At 36.9% G+C, this 16,535-nt stretch overlaps 1 protein-coding gene across 1 annotated transcript in view; it reads left to right on the top strand.

Moving 5' to 3' along the window:
• The window catches only part of kdm2bb (lysine (K)-specific demethylase 2Bb), a 48,523-nt gene that overhangs the window by 16,922 nt on the left and 15,066 nt on the right, over nucleotides 1–16,535 (top strand). Inside the window, exons 13-16 of the mRNA XM_087790463.1 lie at nucleotides 12,585–12,815; nucleotides 14,324–14,467; nucleotides 14,533–14,619; nucleotides 14,698–15,009. Of these exons, the coding sequence (XP_087646589.1) occupies nucleotides 12,585–12,815; nucleotides 14,324–14,467; nucleotides 14,533–14,619; nucleotides 14,698–15,009 (774 nt within the window). The remainder of the gene's footprint in view (nucleotides 1–12,584; nucleotides 12,816–14,323; nucleotides 14,468–14,532; nucleotides 14,620–14,697; nucleotides 15,010–16,535) is intronic.

Here is a 16,535-nt window from a genome sequence, read left to right as displayed (position 1 = left end):
TAAACATGCCATTGTGGAGCCTCTGCTCAAAAAACCAGGCTTAGACCCAACTGACCTCAGTCATTTCAGGCCTATTTCTAAGCTCCCTTTCTTGTCCAAGATCTTGGAGAAGGTGGTGTCTGAGCAGCTGTTCCTGGATCAGAGCGACATCCATGAGAAGTTTCAGTCTGGCTTCCCTAAACATCACTCTACGGAGACAGTTCTTACTGAAAGTGTCCAGTGACATCATGATGTCGGCTGACTCGGGTCAATTCACTGTTCTGGTTCTCTTGGAGTTCACAGTTGATCACCAGATCCTGCTGAGAAGACTGAGGGATGAAGACTGTCTGGGTCTGTGTTAGAATGGTTCTCATCTTACCTTTCTGGGCGCAGTTTTAGTGTATCTGTCAATCAAATGAGGTCTGAATCAGCAGATCTGTTGTGTGGAGTCCCTCAAGGTTCTGTTCTGGGTCCTTTATTGTTTTTGCTGTACTTGATTCCCCTCGGTAAAATCATTCAGAGATTTCCTGATGTTTCTTATTTGTTGCTGATGACATCCAGCTGTTGATGAGCTGATCAGAGGCTGAACTTAGTCAAGTGTTGCTAGAAATCAAACAATGAGTGAAAACACTTTGAAGCTAAATGTGGACAAAACTGAAACTCTGGTGATTGCTCCTGATGATAAGATTCCAGGGTTGAGTCAGTACTTGAGTGACTTAGGTCAGTCTGTCAAACTGAACCTGAGAAACCTGGGTGTTGTATTTGATAAAGACATGTCTCTTGTTCAACACTGTAGAAAACTGACCAGAAACTGTTTCCTTCAACTGAGAAAAATCTCTAAACTTAGGAAAATGTTGTCGGAACATGATCTGGATCTTATAATCCATGCGTTTGTTTCTTCTCGTCTGGACTATTGTAACAGTTTGTTTTCATGTCTTAACAAGAAGGATCGTCTCGCCTGCAGTTGATACAAAACTCTGCAGCCAGAATTCTGACCCGCTCTAGTAGAAGAACTCACATTTCTCTTCTTCACTGGCTGCCAGTTTCTTTCAGGATCAACTTTAAAATTCTGGTTCTTACTTTCAGATCTATTCATGGTCAGACCTTCCATCAGTGATCTGATCCAGCCTTACACCCCAGCTCGGGCTCTGAGGTCTGTGGATCAGAATCTACTTATGGTTCCTCGCACACGGTTCAGGACCAGAGGAGAGAAATCTTTTCAGGCTGTTGCTCCTAAGCTTTGGAACGATCTTCTCTCTCTTTGCTCTTGATGGATCTACTGACTCCTTTAAGAAACATCTGTGTTTGATGATCTACTGACTCCTTCAAGAAACATCTGTGTTTGATGATCTACTGACTCCATTAAGAAACATCTGAGTTTGATGATCTACTGACTCCTTCAAGAAACATCTGCGTTTGATGATCTACTGACTCCTTCAAGAAACATCTGTGTTTGATGATCTACTGACTCCTTCAAGAAACATCTGTGTTTGATGATCTACTGACTCCTTCAAGAAACATGTGTGTTTGATGATCTACTGACTCCTTCAAGAAACATCTGTGTTTGATGATCTACTGACTCCTTCAAGAAACATCTGTGTTTGATGATCTACTGACTCCTTCAAGAAACATGTGTGTTTGATGATCTACTGACTCCTTCAAGAAACATCTGTGTTTGATGATCTACTGACTCCTTCAAGAAACATCTGTGTTTGATGATCTACTGACTCCTTCAAGAAACATCTGTGTTTGATGATCTACTGACTCCTTCAAGAAACATCTGTGTTTGATGATCTACTGACTCCTTCAAGAAACATCTGTGTTTGATGATCTACTGACTCCTTCAAGAAACATCTGTGTTTGATGATCTACTGACTCCTTCAAGAAACATCTGTGTTTGATGATCTACTGACTCCTTCAAGAAACATCTGTGTTTGATGATCTACTGACTCCTTCAAGAAACATCTGTGTTTGATGATCTACTGACTCCTTCAAGAAACATCTGTGTTTGATGATCTACTGACTCCTTCAAGAAACATGTGTGTTTGATGATCTACTGACTCCTTCAAGAAACATCTGTGTTTGATGATCTACTGACTCCTTCAAGAAACATCTGTGTTTGATGATCTACTGACTCCTTCAAGAAACATCTGTGTTTGATGATCTACTGACTCCTTCAAGAAACATCTGTGTTTGATGATCTACTGACTCCTTCAAGAAACATCTGTGTTTGATGATCTACTGACTCCTTCAAGAAACATCTGTGTTTGATGATCTACTGACTCCTTCAAGAAACATCTGTGTTTGATGATCTACTGACTCCTTCAAGAAACATCTGTGTTTGATGATCTACTGACTCCTTCAAGAAACATCTGTGTTTGATGATCTACTGACTCCTTCAAGAAACATCTGTGTTTGATGATCTACTGACTCCTTCAAGAAACATCTGTGTTTGATGATCTACTGACTCCTTCAAGAAACATCTGTGTTTGATGATCTACTGACTCCTTCAAGAAACATCTGTGTTTGATGATCTACTGACTCCTTCAAGAAACATCTGTGTTTGATGATCTACTGACTCCTTCAAGAAACATCTGTGTTTGATGATCTACTGACTCCTTCAAGAAACATCTTAAGACGTTTTTATTTGTTCAGGCTTTTCCTTGATTTTCTGGAACTCCTGTGTTGTTCTCAGTATTATCTTGACCTTTAAAATATATACTTTATTGAATATTGTTTTGATTGTTTAAGTTCTTTGTGACCCTGGTCTGGAAAAGTGCTATATAAATAAATATTACTTACTTACTTACTTAAAGTTATGTTATTTACAAACAAAAACAAAGTTAAAGTTAAGTTATTTACAAACAAGAACAAAATTAAAGTTAAATTATTTACAAACAATTCAAAGTTAAAGTTAAGTTATTTACAAACAAAAACAAAGTTAAAGTTAAGTTATTTACAAACAAAAACAAAGTTAAGTTATTTACAAACAAAAACAAAGTTAAAGTTAAGTTATTTACAAACAAAAACAAAGTTAAAGTTATGTTATTTACAAACAAAAACAAAGTTAAAGTTAAGTTATTTACAAAGAAAAATAAAGTTAAAGTTAAGTTATTTACAAACAAGAACAAAATTAAAGTTAAATTATTTACAAACAAATCAAAGTTAAAGTTAAGTTATTTACAAACAAAAACAAAGTTAAAGTTAAGTTATTTACAAACAAAAACAAAGTTAAGTTATTTACAAACAAAAACAAAGTTAAAGTTAAGTTATTTACAAACAAAAATAAAGTTAAAGTTAAGTTATTTACAAACAAGAACAAAATTAAAGTTAAATTATTTACAAACAAATCAAAGTTAAAGTTATGTTATTTACAAACAAAAACAAAGTTAAAGTTAAGTTATTTACAAACAAGAACAAAATTAAAGTTAAATTATTTACAAACAAATCAAAGTTAAAGTTATGTTATTTACAAACAAAAACAAAGTTAAAGTTAAGTTATTTACAAACAAAAATAAAGTTAAAGTTAAGTTATTTACAAAGACGTCATATCATGTTTCATTAACTACTATATTTTTAAACCTTTTATTTGACCTTCTATTAGACTTGAAATACACCATGTTTGCTGTAAAATGCATAATATAAATATAATACAAATATAATATAAATATAAAACAAATATAATAAAAATATAATATAAATATAATACAAATAGAATACAAATATAATATAAATATAATATAAATATAATATTAATATAATATACTGTAAATATAATATAAATATAATACAAATATAATATAAATATAATATTAATATAATATAAATGTAATACAAATATAATATCAATATAATATCAACATAATATCAACATAATAAAAATGTAATATGAATATAGTATAAATATAGTATAAATATAATATAAATATAATACAAATATAGTATAAATTATTATAAATATAATATAAATACAATATAAATATAATATAAATATAATATCAATATAATATCAATATAAATATAATATAATATAATATGATATGATATGATATGATATAATATAATTAATCTAATATAAATACACAGACACTTCATCGTAACTGAGATTCTTCCTCAGTAACTTCATGTTGTCAATCATTGTTAATCTGACTGATCGGTGAAGTTAGTTTGACGTGAACATGTTAGTGTGGATCAGACGTGAAGAGACTTAATCCTGTGAACAGATTAATGAACCCTGATCCCCAACTATGACTCTAATCCTGTCTGGAGTCCACAGATCTGAGAGCTGTTTCTGTGGCTACACTTCTTATTGGTTACACAAGTGTGTGTGTTATTGTTCTGTGGCTACACTTCTTATTGGTTACACAAGTGTGTGTGTTCTTGTTCTGTGGCTACACTTCTTATTGGTTACACAAGTGTGTGTGTTATTGTTCTGTGGTTACACTTCTTATTGGTTACACAAGTGTGTGTGTTATTGTTCTGTGGCTACACTTCTTATTGGTTACACAAGTGTGTGTGTTATTGTTCTGTGGCTACACTTCTTATTGGTTACACAAGTGTGTGTGTTATTGTTCTGTGGCTACACTTCTTATTGGTTACACAAGTGTGTGTGTTATTGTTCTGTGGCTACACTTCTTATTGGTTACACAAGTGTGTGTGTTATTGTTCTGTGGTTACACTTCTTATTGGTTACACAAGTGTGTGTGTTCTTGTTCTGTGGTTACACTTCTTATTGGTTACACAAGTGTGTGTGTTCTTGTTCTGTGGTTACACTTCTTATTGGTTACACAAGTGTGTGTGTTCTTGTTCTGTGGTTACACTTCTTATTGGTTACACAAGTGTGTGTGTTCTTGTTCTGTGGTTACACTTCTTATTGGTTACACAAGTGTGTGTGTTCTTGTTCTGTGGCTACACTTCTTATTGGTTACCCAAGTGTGTGTGTTCTTGTTCTGTGGCTACACTTCTTATTGGTTACACAAGTGTGTGTGTTCTTGTTCTGTGGTTACACTTCTTATTGGTTACACAAGTGTGTGTGTTCTTATTCTGTGGTTACACTTCTTATTGGTTACACAAGCGTGTGTGTTCTTGTTCTGTGGTTACACTTCTTATTGGTTACACAAGCGTGTGTGTTCTTGTTCTGTGGTTACACTTCTTATTGGTTACACAAGTGTGTGTGTTCTTGTTCTGTGGTTACACTTCTTATTGGTTACACAAGTGTGTGTGTTATTGTTCTGTGGTTACACTTCTTATTGGTTACACAAGTGTGTGTGTTCTTGTTCTGTGGTTACACTTCTTATTGGTTACACAAGTGTGTGTGTTATTGTTCTATGGCTACACTTCTTATTGGTTACACAAGTGTGTGTGTTATTGTTCTGTGGTTACACTTCTTATTGGTTACACAAGTGTGTGTGTTATTGTTCTGTGGCTACACTTCTTATTGGTTACACAAGTGTGTGTGTTCTTGTTCTGTGGCTACACTTCTTATTGGTTACACAAGTGTGTATGTTCTTGTTCTGTGGCTACACTTATTGGTTACACAAGTGTGTGTGTTCTTGTTCTGTGGTTACACTTCTTATTGGTTACACAAGTGTGTGTGTTCTTGTTCTGTGGCTACACTTCTTATTGGTTACACTAGTGTGTATGTTCTTGTTCTGTGGCTACACTTCTTATTGGTTACTACACAAGTGTGTGTGTTCTTGTTCTGTGGTTACACTTCTTATTGGTTACACAAGTGTGTGTGTTCTTGTTCTGTGGTTACACTTCTTATTGGTTACACAAGTGTGTGTGTTCTTGTTCTGTGGCTACACTTCTTATTGGTTACACAAGTGTGTGTGTTCTTGTTCTGTGGCTACACTTCTTATTGGTTACACAAGTGTGTGTGTGTTATTGTTCTGTGGTTACACTTCTTATTGGTTACACAAGTGTGTGTGTTATTGTTCTGTGGCTACACTTCTTATTGGTTACACAAGTGTGTGTGTTCTTGTTCTGTGGTTACACTTCTTATTGGTTACACAAGTGTGTGTGTTATTGTTCTGTGGTTACACTTCTTATTGGTTACACAAGTGTGTGTGTTCTTGTTCTGTGGTTACACTTCTTATTGGTTACACAAGTGTGTGTGTTATTGTTCTGTGGTTACACTTCTTATTGGTTACACAAGTGTGTGTGTTCTTGTTCTGTGGTTACACTTCTTATTGGTTACACAAGTGTGTGTGTTATTGTTCTGTGGCTACACTTCTTATTGGTTACACAAGTGTGTGTTATTGTTCTGTGGTTACACTTCTTATTGGTTACACAAGTGTGTGTGTGTTATTGTTCTGTGGCTACACTTCTTATTGGTTACACAAGTGTGTGTGTTCTTGTTCTGTGGCTACACTTCTTATTGGTTACACAAGTGTGTGTGTTCTTGTTCTGTGGCTACACTTCTTATTGGTTACACAAGTGTGTGTGTTCTTGTTCTGTGGTTACACTTCTTATTGGTTACACAAGTGTGTGTGTTCTTGTTCTGTGGCTACACTTCTTATTGGTTACACAAGTGTGTGTGTTCTTGTTCTGTGGCTACACTTCTTATTGGTTACACAAGTGTGTGTGTCCTCCAGTGATGGAACTGTTGCTATGCCACACTGCTCGTCTCTCTCTCCTCGCTCGACCACAGTCCTGTTGTGATCATGATGATCATGAACTACACACTTGTGTGAGTGTGAAGGCATGAGTGTAGGAACATGGAAGTAAAACTGAAAGCGGTAGAATTCCTTCACGTGTGTGTGTTTGTCATGATGGAGACGGTTGTGAACGAGTGTGAGTTTGTTGTCATGACGACAAGAGCAGTGAGAACATATGGTTGTGACTGGAACTGAGTTTTACTAAAGACTACATGAAGTTAGAAGAAATTATTCATAAACTTAAATAGTGTTATTTTTACGAAACCATATCAGTATTTTAACAGCACCAAAATATATTAATGTATTTTTATAAATTTAATATTTTATAATTTCTTATATTTTATATTTCATCATAATGTGTATAAAATAAAGTATTATTATTATTAACCAGTAACGTTCAAATGTTCACATGTTTATTTTTTATTTTTGTGTTGCAATCAAACTTCCGGCCTCTAGATGGCAGCCTTCATTACGTCCTCCGCAGCTAAAGGAAGAATGATGACTGAGGACGAGAGGATACAGTGAGTCCAGCAGCTTTTAAAGCTGATGTTTGGACATATTTTGGTTTGAAAACAAATGAAAGTAGTTACGACTTCATCAAGAGTCATGTGGTCTGTAAATACTACAACACCAGAGTCAAGTACTGGACAATACTACACATATATACTTGTTACTACACTATCACAACACCAGAGTCAATTACTCGACAATTCTACACATATATACTTGTTACTACACTATCACAACACCAGAGTCAAGTACTGGACAATACTAAACATACATACTTGTTACTACACTATCACAACACCAGAGTCAAGTACTGGACAATACTACACATATATACTTGTTACTACACTATCACAACACCAGAGTCAAGTACTGGACAATACTACACATATATACTTGTTACTACACTATCACAACACCAGAGTCAATTACTCGACAATTCTACACATATATACTTGTTACTACACTATCACAACACCAGAGTCAAGTACTGGACAATACTACACATACATACTTGTTACTACACTATCACAACACCAGAGTCAAGTACTGGACAATACTACACATATATACTTGTTACTACACTATCACAACACCAGAGTCAAGTACTGGACAATAGTACACATATATACTTGTTACTACACTATCACAACACCAGAGTCAAGTACTCGACAATTCTACACATATATACTTGTTACTACACTATCACAACACCAGAGTCAAGTACTGGACAATACTCCACATATATACTTGTTACTACACTATCATAACACCAGAGTCAAGTACTGGACAATACTACAGATATATACTTGTTACTACACTATCATAACACCAGAGTCAAGTACTCCACAATACTACACATATATACTTGTTACTACACTATCACAACACCAGAGTCAAGTACTCCACAATACTACACATATATCCTTGTTACTACACTATCACAACACCAGAGTCAAGTACTCCACAATACTACACATATATACTTGTTACTACACTATCACAACACCAGAGTCAAGTACTGGACAATACTACACATATATACTTGTTACTACACTATCACAACACCAGAGTCAAGTACTCCACAATACTACACACATATACTTGTTACTACACTATCACAACACCAGAGTCAAGTACTCCACAATACTACACATATATACTTGTTACTACACTATCACAACACCAGAGTCAAGTACTCCACAATACTACACATATATACTTGTTACTACACTATCACAACACCAGAGTCAAGTACTCCATAATACTACACATATATACTTGTTACATCACTATCACAACACCAGAGTCAAGTACTCCACAATACTACATATATATACTTGTTACTATACTATCATAACACCAGAGTCAAGTACTGGACAATACTACACATATATACTTGTTACTACACTATCACAACACCAGAGTCAAGTACTCCACAATACTACACATATATACTTGTTACTACACTATCACAACACCAGAGTCAAGTACTCCACAATACTACACATATATACTTGTTACTACACTATCACAACACCAGAGTCAAGTACTGGACAATACTACACACATATACTTGTTACTACACTATCACAACACCAGAGTCAAGTACTCGACAATTCTACACATATATACTTGTTACTACACTATCACAACACCAGAGTCAAGTACTGGACAATACTCCACATATATACTTGTTACTACACTATCATAACACCAGAGTCAAGTACTGGACAATACTACAGATATATACTTGTTACTACACTATCACAACACCAGAGTCAAGTACTCCACAATACTACACATATATACTTGTTACTACACTATCACAACACCAGAGTCAAGTACTGGACAATAGTACACATATATACTTGTTACTACACTATCATAACACCAGAGTCAAGTACTCCACAATACTACACATATATACTTGTTACTACACTATCACAACACCAGAGTCAACTACTCCACAATACTACACATATATCCTTGTTACTACACTATCACAACAGCAGAGTCAAGTAATCCACAATACTACACATATATACTTGTTACTACACTATCACAACACCAGAGTCAAGTACTCCACAATACTACACATATATACTTGTTACTACACTATCACAACACCAGAGTCAAGTACTCCACAATACTACACATATATACTTGTTACTACACTATCACAACACCAGAGTCAAGTACTCCACAATACTACACATATTTACTTGTTACTACACTATCACAACACCAGAGTCAAGTACTCCACAATACTACACATATATACTTGTTACTACACTATCACAACACCAGAGTCAAGTACTCCACAATACTACACATATATACTTGTTACTAAACTATCACAACACCAGAGTCAAGTACTCCACAATACTACACATATATACTTGTTACTACACTATCACAACACCAGAGTCAAGTACTCCAAATACTACACATATATACTTGTTACTAAACTATCACAACACCAGAGTCAAGTACTGAACAATACTACACACATATACTTGTTACTACACTATCACAACAGCAGAGTCAAGTACTCAACAATACTACACACATATACTTGTTACTACACTATCACAACACCAGAGTCAAGTACTGGACAATACTACACACATATACTTGTTACTACACTATCACAACAGCAGAGTCAAGTACTGGACAATACTACACATATATACTTGTTACTACACTATCACAACACCAGAGTCAAGTACTCAACAATACTACACACATATACTTGTTACTACACTATCACAACACCAGAGTCAAGTACTGGACAATACTACACACATATACTTGTTACTACACTATCACAACACCAGAGTCAAGTACTCAACAATACTACACACATATACTTGTTACTAGACTATCACAACACCAGAGTCAAGTACTCAACAATACTACACATATATACTTGTTACTAAACTATCACAACACCAGAGTCAAGTACTGGACAATACTACACACATATACTTGTTACTACACTATCACAACACCAGAGTCAAGTACTGGACAATACTACACATATATACTTGTTACTACACTATCACAACAGCAGAGTCAAGTACTCAACAATACTACACACATATACTTGTTACTACACTATCACAACACCAGAGTCAAGTACTGGACACTACTACACATATATACTTGTTACTACACTATCACAACACCAGAGTCAAGTACTGGACAATACTACACATATATACTTGTTACTACACTATCACAACAGCAGAGTCAAGTACTCAACAATACTACACACATATACTTGTTACTACACTATCACAACACCAGAGTCAAGTACTCCACAATACTACACATATATACTTGTTACTAAACTATCACAACACCAGAGTCAAGTACTGGACAATACTACACACATATACTTGTTACTACACTATCACAACAGCAGAGTCAAGTACTCAACAATACTACACACATATACTTGTTACTACACTATCACAACACCAGAGTCAAGTACTGGACAATACTACACACATATACTTGTTACTACACTATCACAACAGCAGAGTCAAGTACTGGACAATACTACACATATATACTTGTTACTACACTATCACAACAGCAGAGTCAAGTACTGGACAATACTACACATATATACTTGTTACTACACTATCACAACAGCAGAGTCAAGTACTCAACAATACTACACACATATACTTGTTACTAGACTATCACAACACCAGAGTCAAGTACTCAACAATACTACACACATATACTTGTTACTACACTATCACAACACCAGAGTCAAGTACTCAACAATACTACACACATATACTTGTTACTACACTATCACAACACCAGAGTCAAGTACTGGACAATACTACACACATATACTTGTTACTACACTATCACAACACCAGAGTCAAGTACTGGACAATACTACACATATATACTTGTTACTACACTATCACAACAGCAGAGTCAAGTACTCCACAATACTACACACATATACTTGTTACTACACTATCACAACACCAGAGTCAAGTACTGGACAATACTACACATATATACTTGTTACTACACTATCACAACAGCAGAGTCAAGTACTGGACAATACTACACATATATACTTGTTACTACACTATCACAACAGCAGAGTCAAGTACTCAACAATACTACACACATATACTTGTTACTACACTATCACAACACCAGAGTCAAGTACTGGACAATACTACACATATATACTTGTTACTACACTATCACAACACCAGAGTCAAGTACTGGACAATACTACACATATATACTTGTTACTACACTATCACAACACCAGAGTCAAGTACTCAACAATACTACACACATATACTTGTTACTAGACTATCACAACACCAGAGTCAAGTACTCAACAATACTACACATATATACTTGTTACTAAACTATCACAACACCAGAGTCAAGTACTGGACAATACTACACACATATACGTGTTACTACACTATCACAACACCAGAGTCAAGTACTGGACAATACTACACATATATACTTGTTACTACACTATCACAACAGCAGAGTCAAGTACTCAACAATACTACACACATATACTTGTTACTACACTATCACAACACCAGAGTCAAGTACTCAACAATACTCACATATATATACTTGTTACTAAACTATCACAACACCAGAGTCAAGTACAGGATCCGTTCAAATGTACATTTGAGTTTTAAATATGTTATTTCTCAGTAAAAACTAAAACACTGACTGTTTCCAGCTCATGTTTCCCCCGACAGGTGATCATTGATCGATGCTCAGATGATCAATGAATGAAGATTCATGTGAGGAGTCATTACTAACTTTACATAAGAACCAGTGACATCACTATATTAACTATATGAACTATATGAACTATATTAACTATATGAACTATATTAACTATATTAACTATATTAACTATACAATGGTCGAGTTAAACATTTTTAACTTTGAAACTTTGATTATTTTAATAAATGTGTCATTAGACACTGATTTACTTTGAACCTTCATCTGTTGAGGCAATAGTACTACCCATAATGCAACTGTCCTGGTGAGAGCCGGTGAAATATAAACTCCGATTTGTCCTGTATTTGTATCTTTTAATGTTTTATGTTGGAACTTTTGGCTGCAGTCACTTCTATAGATTGATCGAGTCAATATATTACAAATAAATAATTGATGTATGCATTAGAAAGAAACACTATAATTATACAAGTATGAACTATTAGTCGTGTTTTCTTCAGTTAAACAAACATACATACAGTATATAAATATATATATTTATGTGTGTTTTTATGAATTAATAAATATAAATGGATGAATTAAATATGACTTCTCAATCAAGTTTATGTTTTTAAGAAACTTTATTTAAAGCAGTTGAAGCTTCAAATGACACTCTTTCTCTTCCTCGTCTTTTCAAAGCCGCGGCCTCCGAACCGACCCAAACCCAAGATGGCCGCCACCCCGGCGTCGGCGGTCAAACTGTCGGCGAGTCGCGGGACGTCCGGCGCCCGACGGAGGAGGACGCGGTGCAGGAAGTGCGAGGCGTGTCTGAGGACGGAGTGCGGCGAGTGTCACTTCTGCAAAGACATGAAGAAGTTCGGTGGACCAGGTCGCATGAAGCAGTCGTGCATCATGAGGCAGTGCATCGCGGTGAGTCACGTTCATGTGTTCATGAAGTATTAATGAAGTATTAATGAAGTATTAATGAAGCATTAATGAAGCATTAATGAAGTATTAATGAAGTATTAATGAAGCATTAATGAAGCATTAATGAAGTATTAATGAAGTATTAATGAAGCAATAATGAAGCATTAATGAAGTATTAATGAAGTATTAATGAAGTATTAATGAAGTATTAATGAAGCATTAATGAAGTATTAATGAAGTATTAATGAAGTATTAATGAAGTATTAATGAAGCATTAATGAAGCATTAATGAAGTATTAATGAAGTATTAATGAAGCATTAATGAAGTATTAATGAAGTATTAATGAAGCATTAATGAAGCATTAATGAAGCATTAATGAAGTATTAATGAAGCATTAATGAAGCATTAATGAAGCATTAATGAAGCATTAATGAAGCATTAATGAAGTATTAATGAAGCATTAATGAAGTATTAATGAAGCATTAATGAAGCATTAATGAAGCATTAATGAAGCATTAATGAAGTATTAATGAAGCATTAATGAAGCATTAATGAAGTATTAATGAAGCATTAATGAAGCATTAATGAAGCATTAATGAAGTATTAATGAAGCATTAATGAAGTATTAATGAAGCATTAATGAAGCATTAATGAAGTATTAATGAAGCATTAATGAAGCATTAATGAAGCATTAATGAAGCATTAATGAAGTATTAATGAAGCATTAATGAAGTATTAATGAAGCATTAATGAAGCATTAATGAAGTATTAATGAAGCATTAATGAAGTATTAATGAAGCATTAATGAAGCATTAATGAAGTATTAATGGTAAAGTGTACCGTATTACCCTTCTATTGAAGTGACAATAAATCACATGTTCATGTATTAATGAAGTATTAATGAAGCATTAATGAAGCATTAATGAAGTATTACTACACTCTGCTCTATTTAGTGACGGTTGATTGGTCTGGAAAAGCGTTACATTATATACATTTAAATTACTTACTTACTTACAATACTGTATTTAAATTCTACGTCTATGTCATCGAAAGTCATCGACAGCTGTGATTGGTTGGCTGGGCAGCAAAGCATTATGGGAGCTGCTCAGGGCACCGTTACTGAGAGGATTGTTTAGAGAGACGACGCCTCGTAAATATATTCTTATTTAACTTTTTATCTTCACGTGTCAATGTTTCTTCTGAGAAGAAAACAAAGAATAAAGTTTGAATAAAAATCATTAAAATCATGAAATATAAAAATACATTTATCTGATTTAAACTTTGATTCTGTTAAACTACAGTCGAAACACTTGAATTGATCTTTACGTGAAGGTTTCAAACTCTGGGTTGATTGTTTGTGTACTAAAGTTGCTGTTGTGTGTGTGCGTGTGTGTGTGCGTGTGTGTGTGCGTGCGTGCGCGTGCATGTGCGCGTGAATGTGTGTGCGTGCGTGCGTGTGTGTGTGTGAATGTGTGAATGTGTGAATGTGTGAATGTGTGTGCGTCCACAGCCGGTCCTGCCGCACACGGCCGTGTGTCTGGTCTGTGGAGAAGCTGGAAAGGAGGACACGGTGGAGGAGGAGGAGGAGAAGTTCAACCTGATGTTGATGGAGTGTTCCATCTGCAACGAGATCGTTCATCCAAACTGCCTCCTGGTGATTGTCGCGTGCAGTTGTGTTGTTGTTGTTGTTGTTGTCGTCGTGACTGACTCGTCGCTCAGGTCAAGGACTCCAGCGGCGTCGTCAACGACGAGCTGCCGAACTGCTGGGAGTGTCCCAAGTGCAACCACGCCGGGAAGACGGGGAAAGTAAGCATCGCCGCGTCCGTGTCGCGCCAACACGAGCGATAAAGTTGTGTTTCTTCTTCTAAACCTCTGGCCTCAAAGCAAAAGAGGGGTCCCGGGTTCAAGTACGCCTCCAACCTGCCGGGCTCGCTCCTGAAGGAGCCGCGACCCGGCCGCGACCCCAGGGATGAGCCCGACCCTCCCGCCGCCGCCGCGCCGCCGCCGACCCCCGTGACCCCCGCGGCCAAGAGGGTCCGGGACGAGACCCCGAAGAGGAAGGAGGAGGAGCCCACCAAGAAGCGACCCCCGCTGTCGTCCCTGGAGGGTTCGCCGCGACCCCGGCTCGAGGAGAACCCTCTGAGGAGGAAGAGGAAACTGTTCGAGACCAACGACGAACCTGCTCTGAAGAAGAAGGTGAGAGGTCGTTCTGTCAGGGTCGAGGTCAAACATCTGATCATCAGTTTATTAAATTAAAATATCACTTCTAACTTTATATGTTCTTGTACAAATGTTGATTTAAAGCATTACCGTATCTTCCAGACTATAAGTGTCAGTTTTCTTCATAGTGTGTCCGCGGGTGAGATTATACTCTGGAGCGACTTATGTGTGAAATTATTACCACATTATTAGCGGTATATCATTTCACATGTTATTCTCACACTAAACCACCAGAGGGCGCTCTAGGCCTGTGTTGATCATTTCCACGTAGAAGAGGAAGCATCTTCTACCTCCGGAGTTAGTTAGTTGTTTAAAAGTGACACGAGGATGAAGAGTTATTTGGAGTTACACGGATGGTTTGGTAAACTAGTTGGTTATTGATGCTATATGTTCATGCTCATGTGACCCACAGACGATCATGTGACCCACAGACGATCATGTGACCCACAGACGATCATGTGACCCACAGACGATCATGTGACCCACAGACGATCATGTGACCCACAGACGATCATGTGACCCACAGACGATCATGTGACCAACAGACGATCATGTGACTCACAGACGATCATGTGACTCACAGACGATCATGTGACTCACAGACGATCATGTGACCCACAGACGATCATGTGACCCACAGACGATCATGTGACGCACAGACGATCATGTGACGCACAGCGATCATGTGACCCACAGACGATCATGTGACCCACAGACGATCATGTGACTCACAGACGATCATGTGACCCACAGACGATCATGTGACCCACAGACGATCATGTGACTCACAGACGATCATGTGACTCACAGACGATCATGTGACTCACAGACGATCATGTGACTCACAGACGATCATGTGACTCACAGACGATCATGTGACTCACAGACGATCATGTGACTCACAGACGATCATGTGACTCACAGCGATCATGTGACGCACAGACGATCATGTGACGCACAGACGATCATGTGACGCACAGACGATCATGTGACTCACAGATGATCATGTGACTCACAGACGATCATGTGACTCACAGACGATCATGTGACTCACAGACGATCATGTGACTCACAGCGATCATGTGACGCACAGACGATCATGTGACGCACAGACGATCATGTGACGCACAGACGATCATGTGACGCACAGACGATCATGTGACGCACAGACGATCATGTGACTCACAGACGATCATGTGACTCACAGACGATCATGTGACTCACAGACGATCATGTGACTCACAGACGATCATGTGACTCAGACGATCATGTGACTCACAGCGATCATGTGACTCACAGACGATCATGTGACTCACAGACGATCATGTGACTCACAGACGATCATGTGACTCACAGACGATCATGTGACTCACAGCGATCATGTGACGCACAGACGATCATGTGACGCACAGACGATCATGTGACTCACAGACGATCATGTGACTCACAGACGATCATGTGACCCACAGACGATCATGTGACCCACAGACGATCATGTGACC

Source organism: Callionymus lyra, chromosome 5 (genome assembly GCF_982586985.1).
Source record: "Callionymus lyra chromosome 5, fCalLyr1.hap1.1, whole genome shotgun sequence".
NCBI classification, from domain to species: Eukaryota; Metazoa; Chordata; class Actinopteri; order Syngnathiformes; family Callionymidae; genus Callionymus; species Callionymus lyra.
Note: the sequence above shows the minus strand (reverse complement) of the source record. Positions and strands in the feature narration are given on the sequence as shown.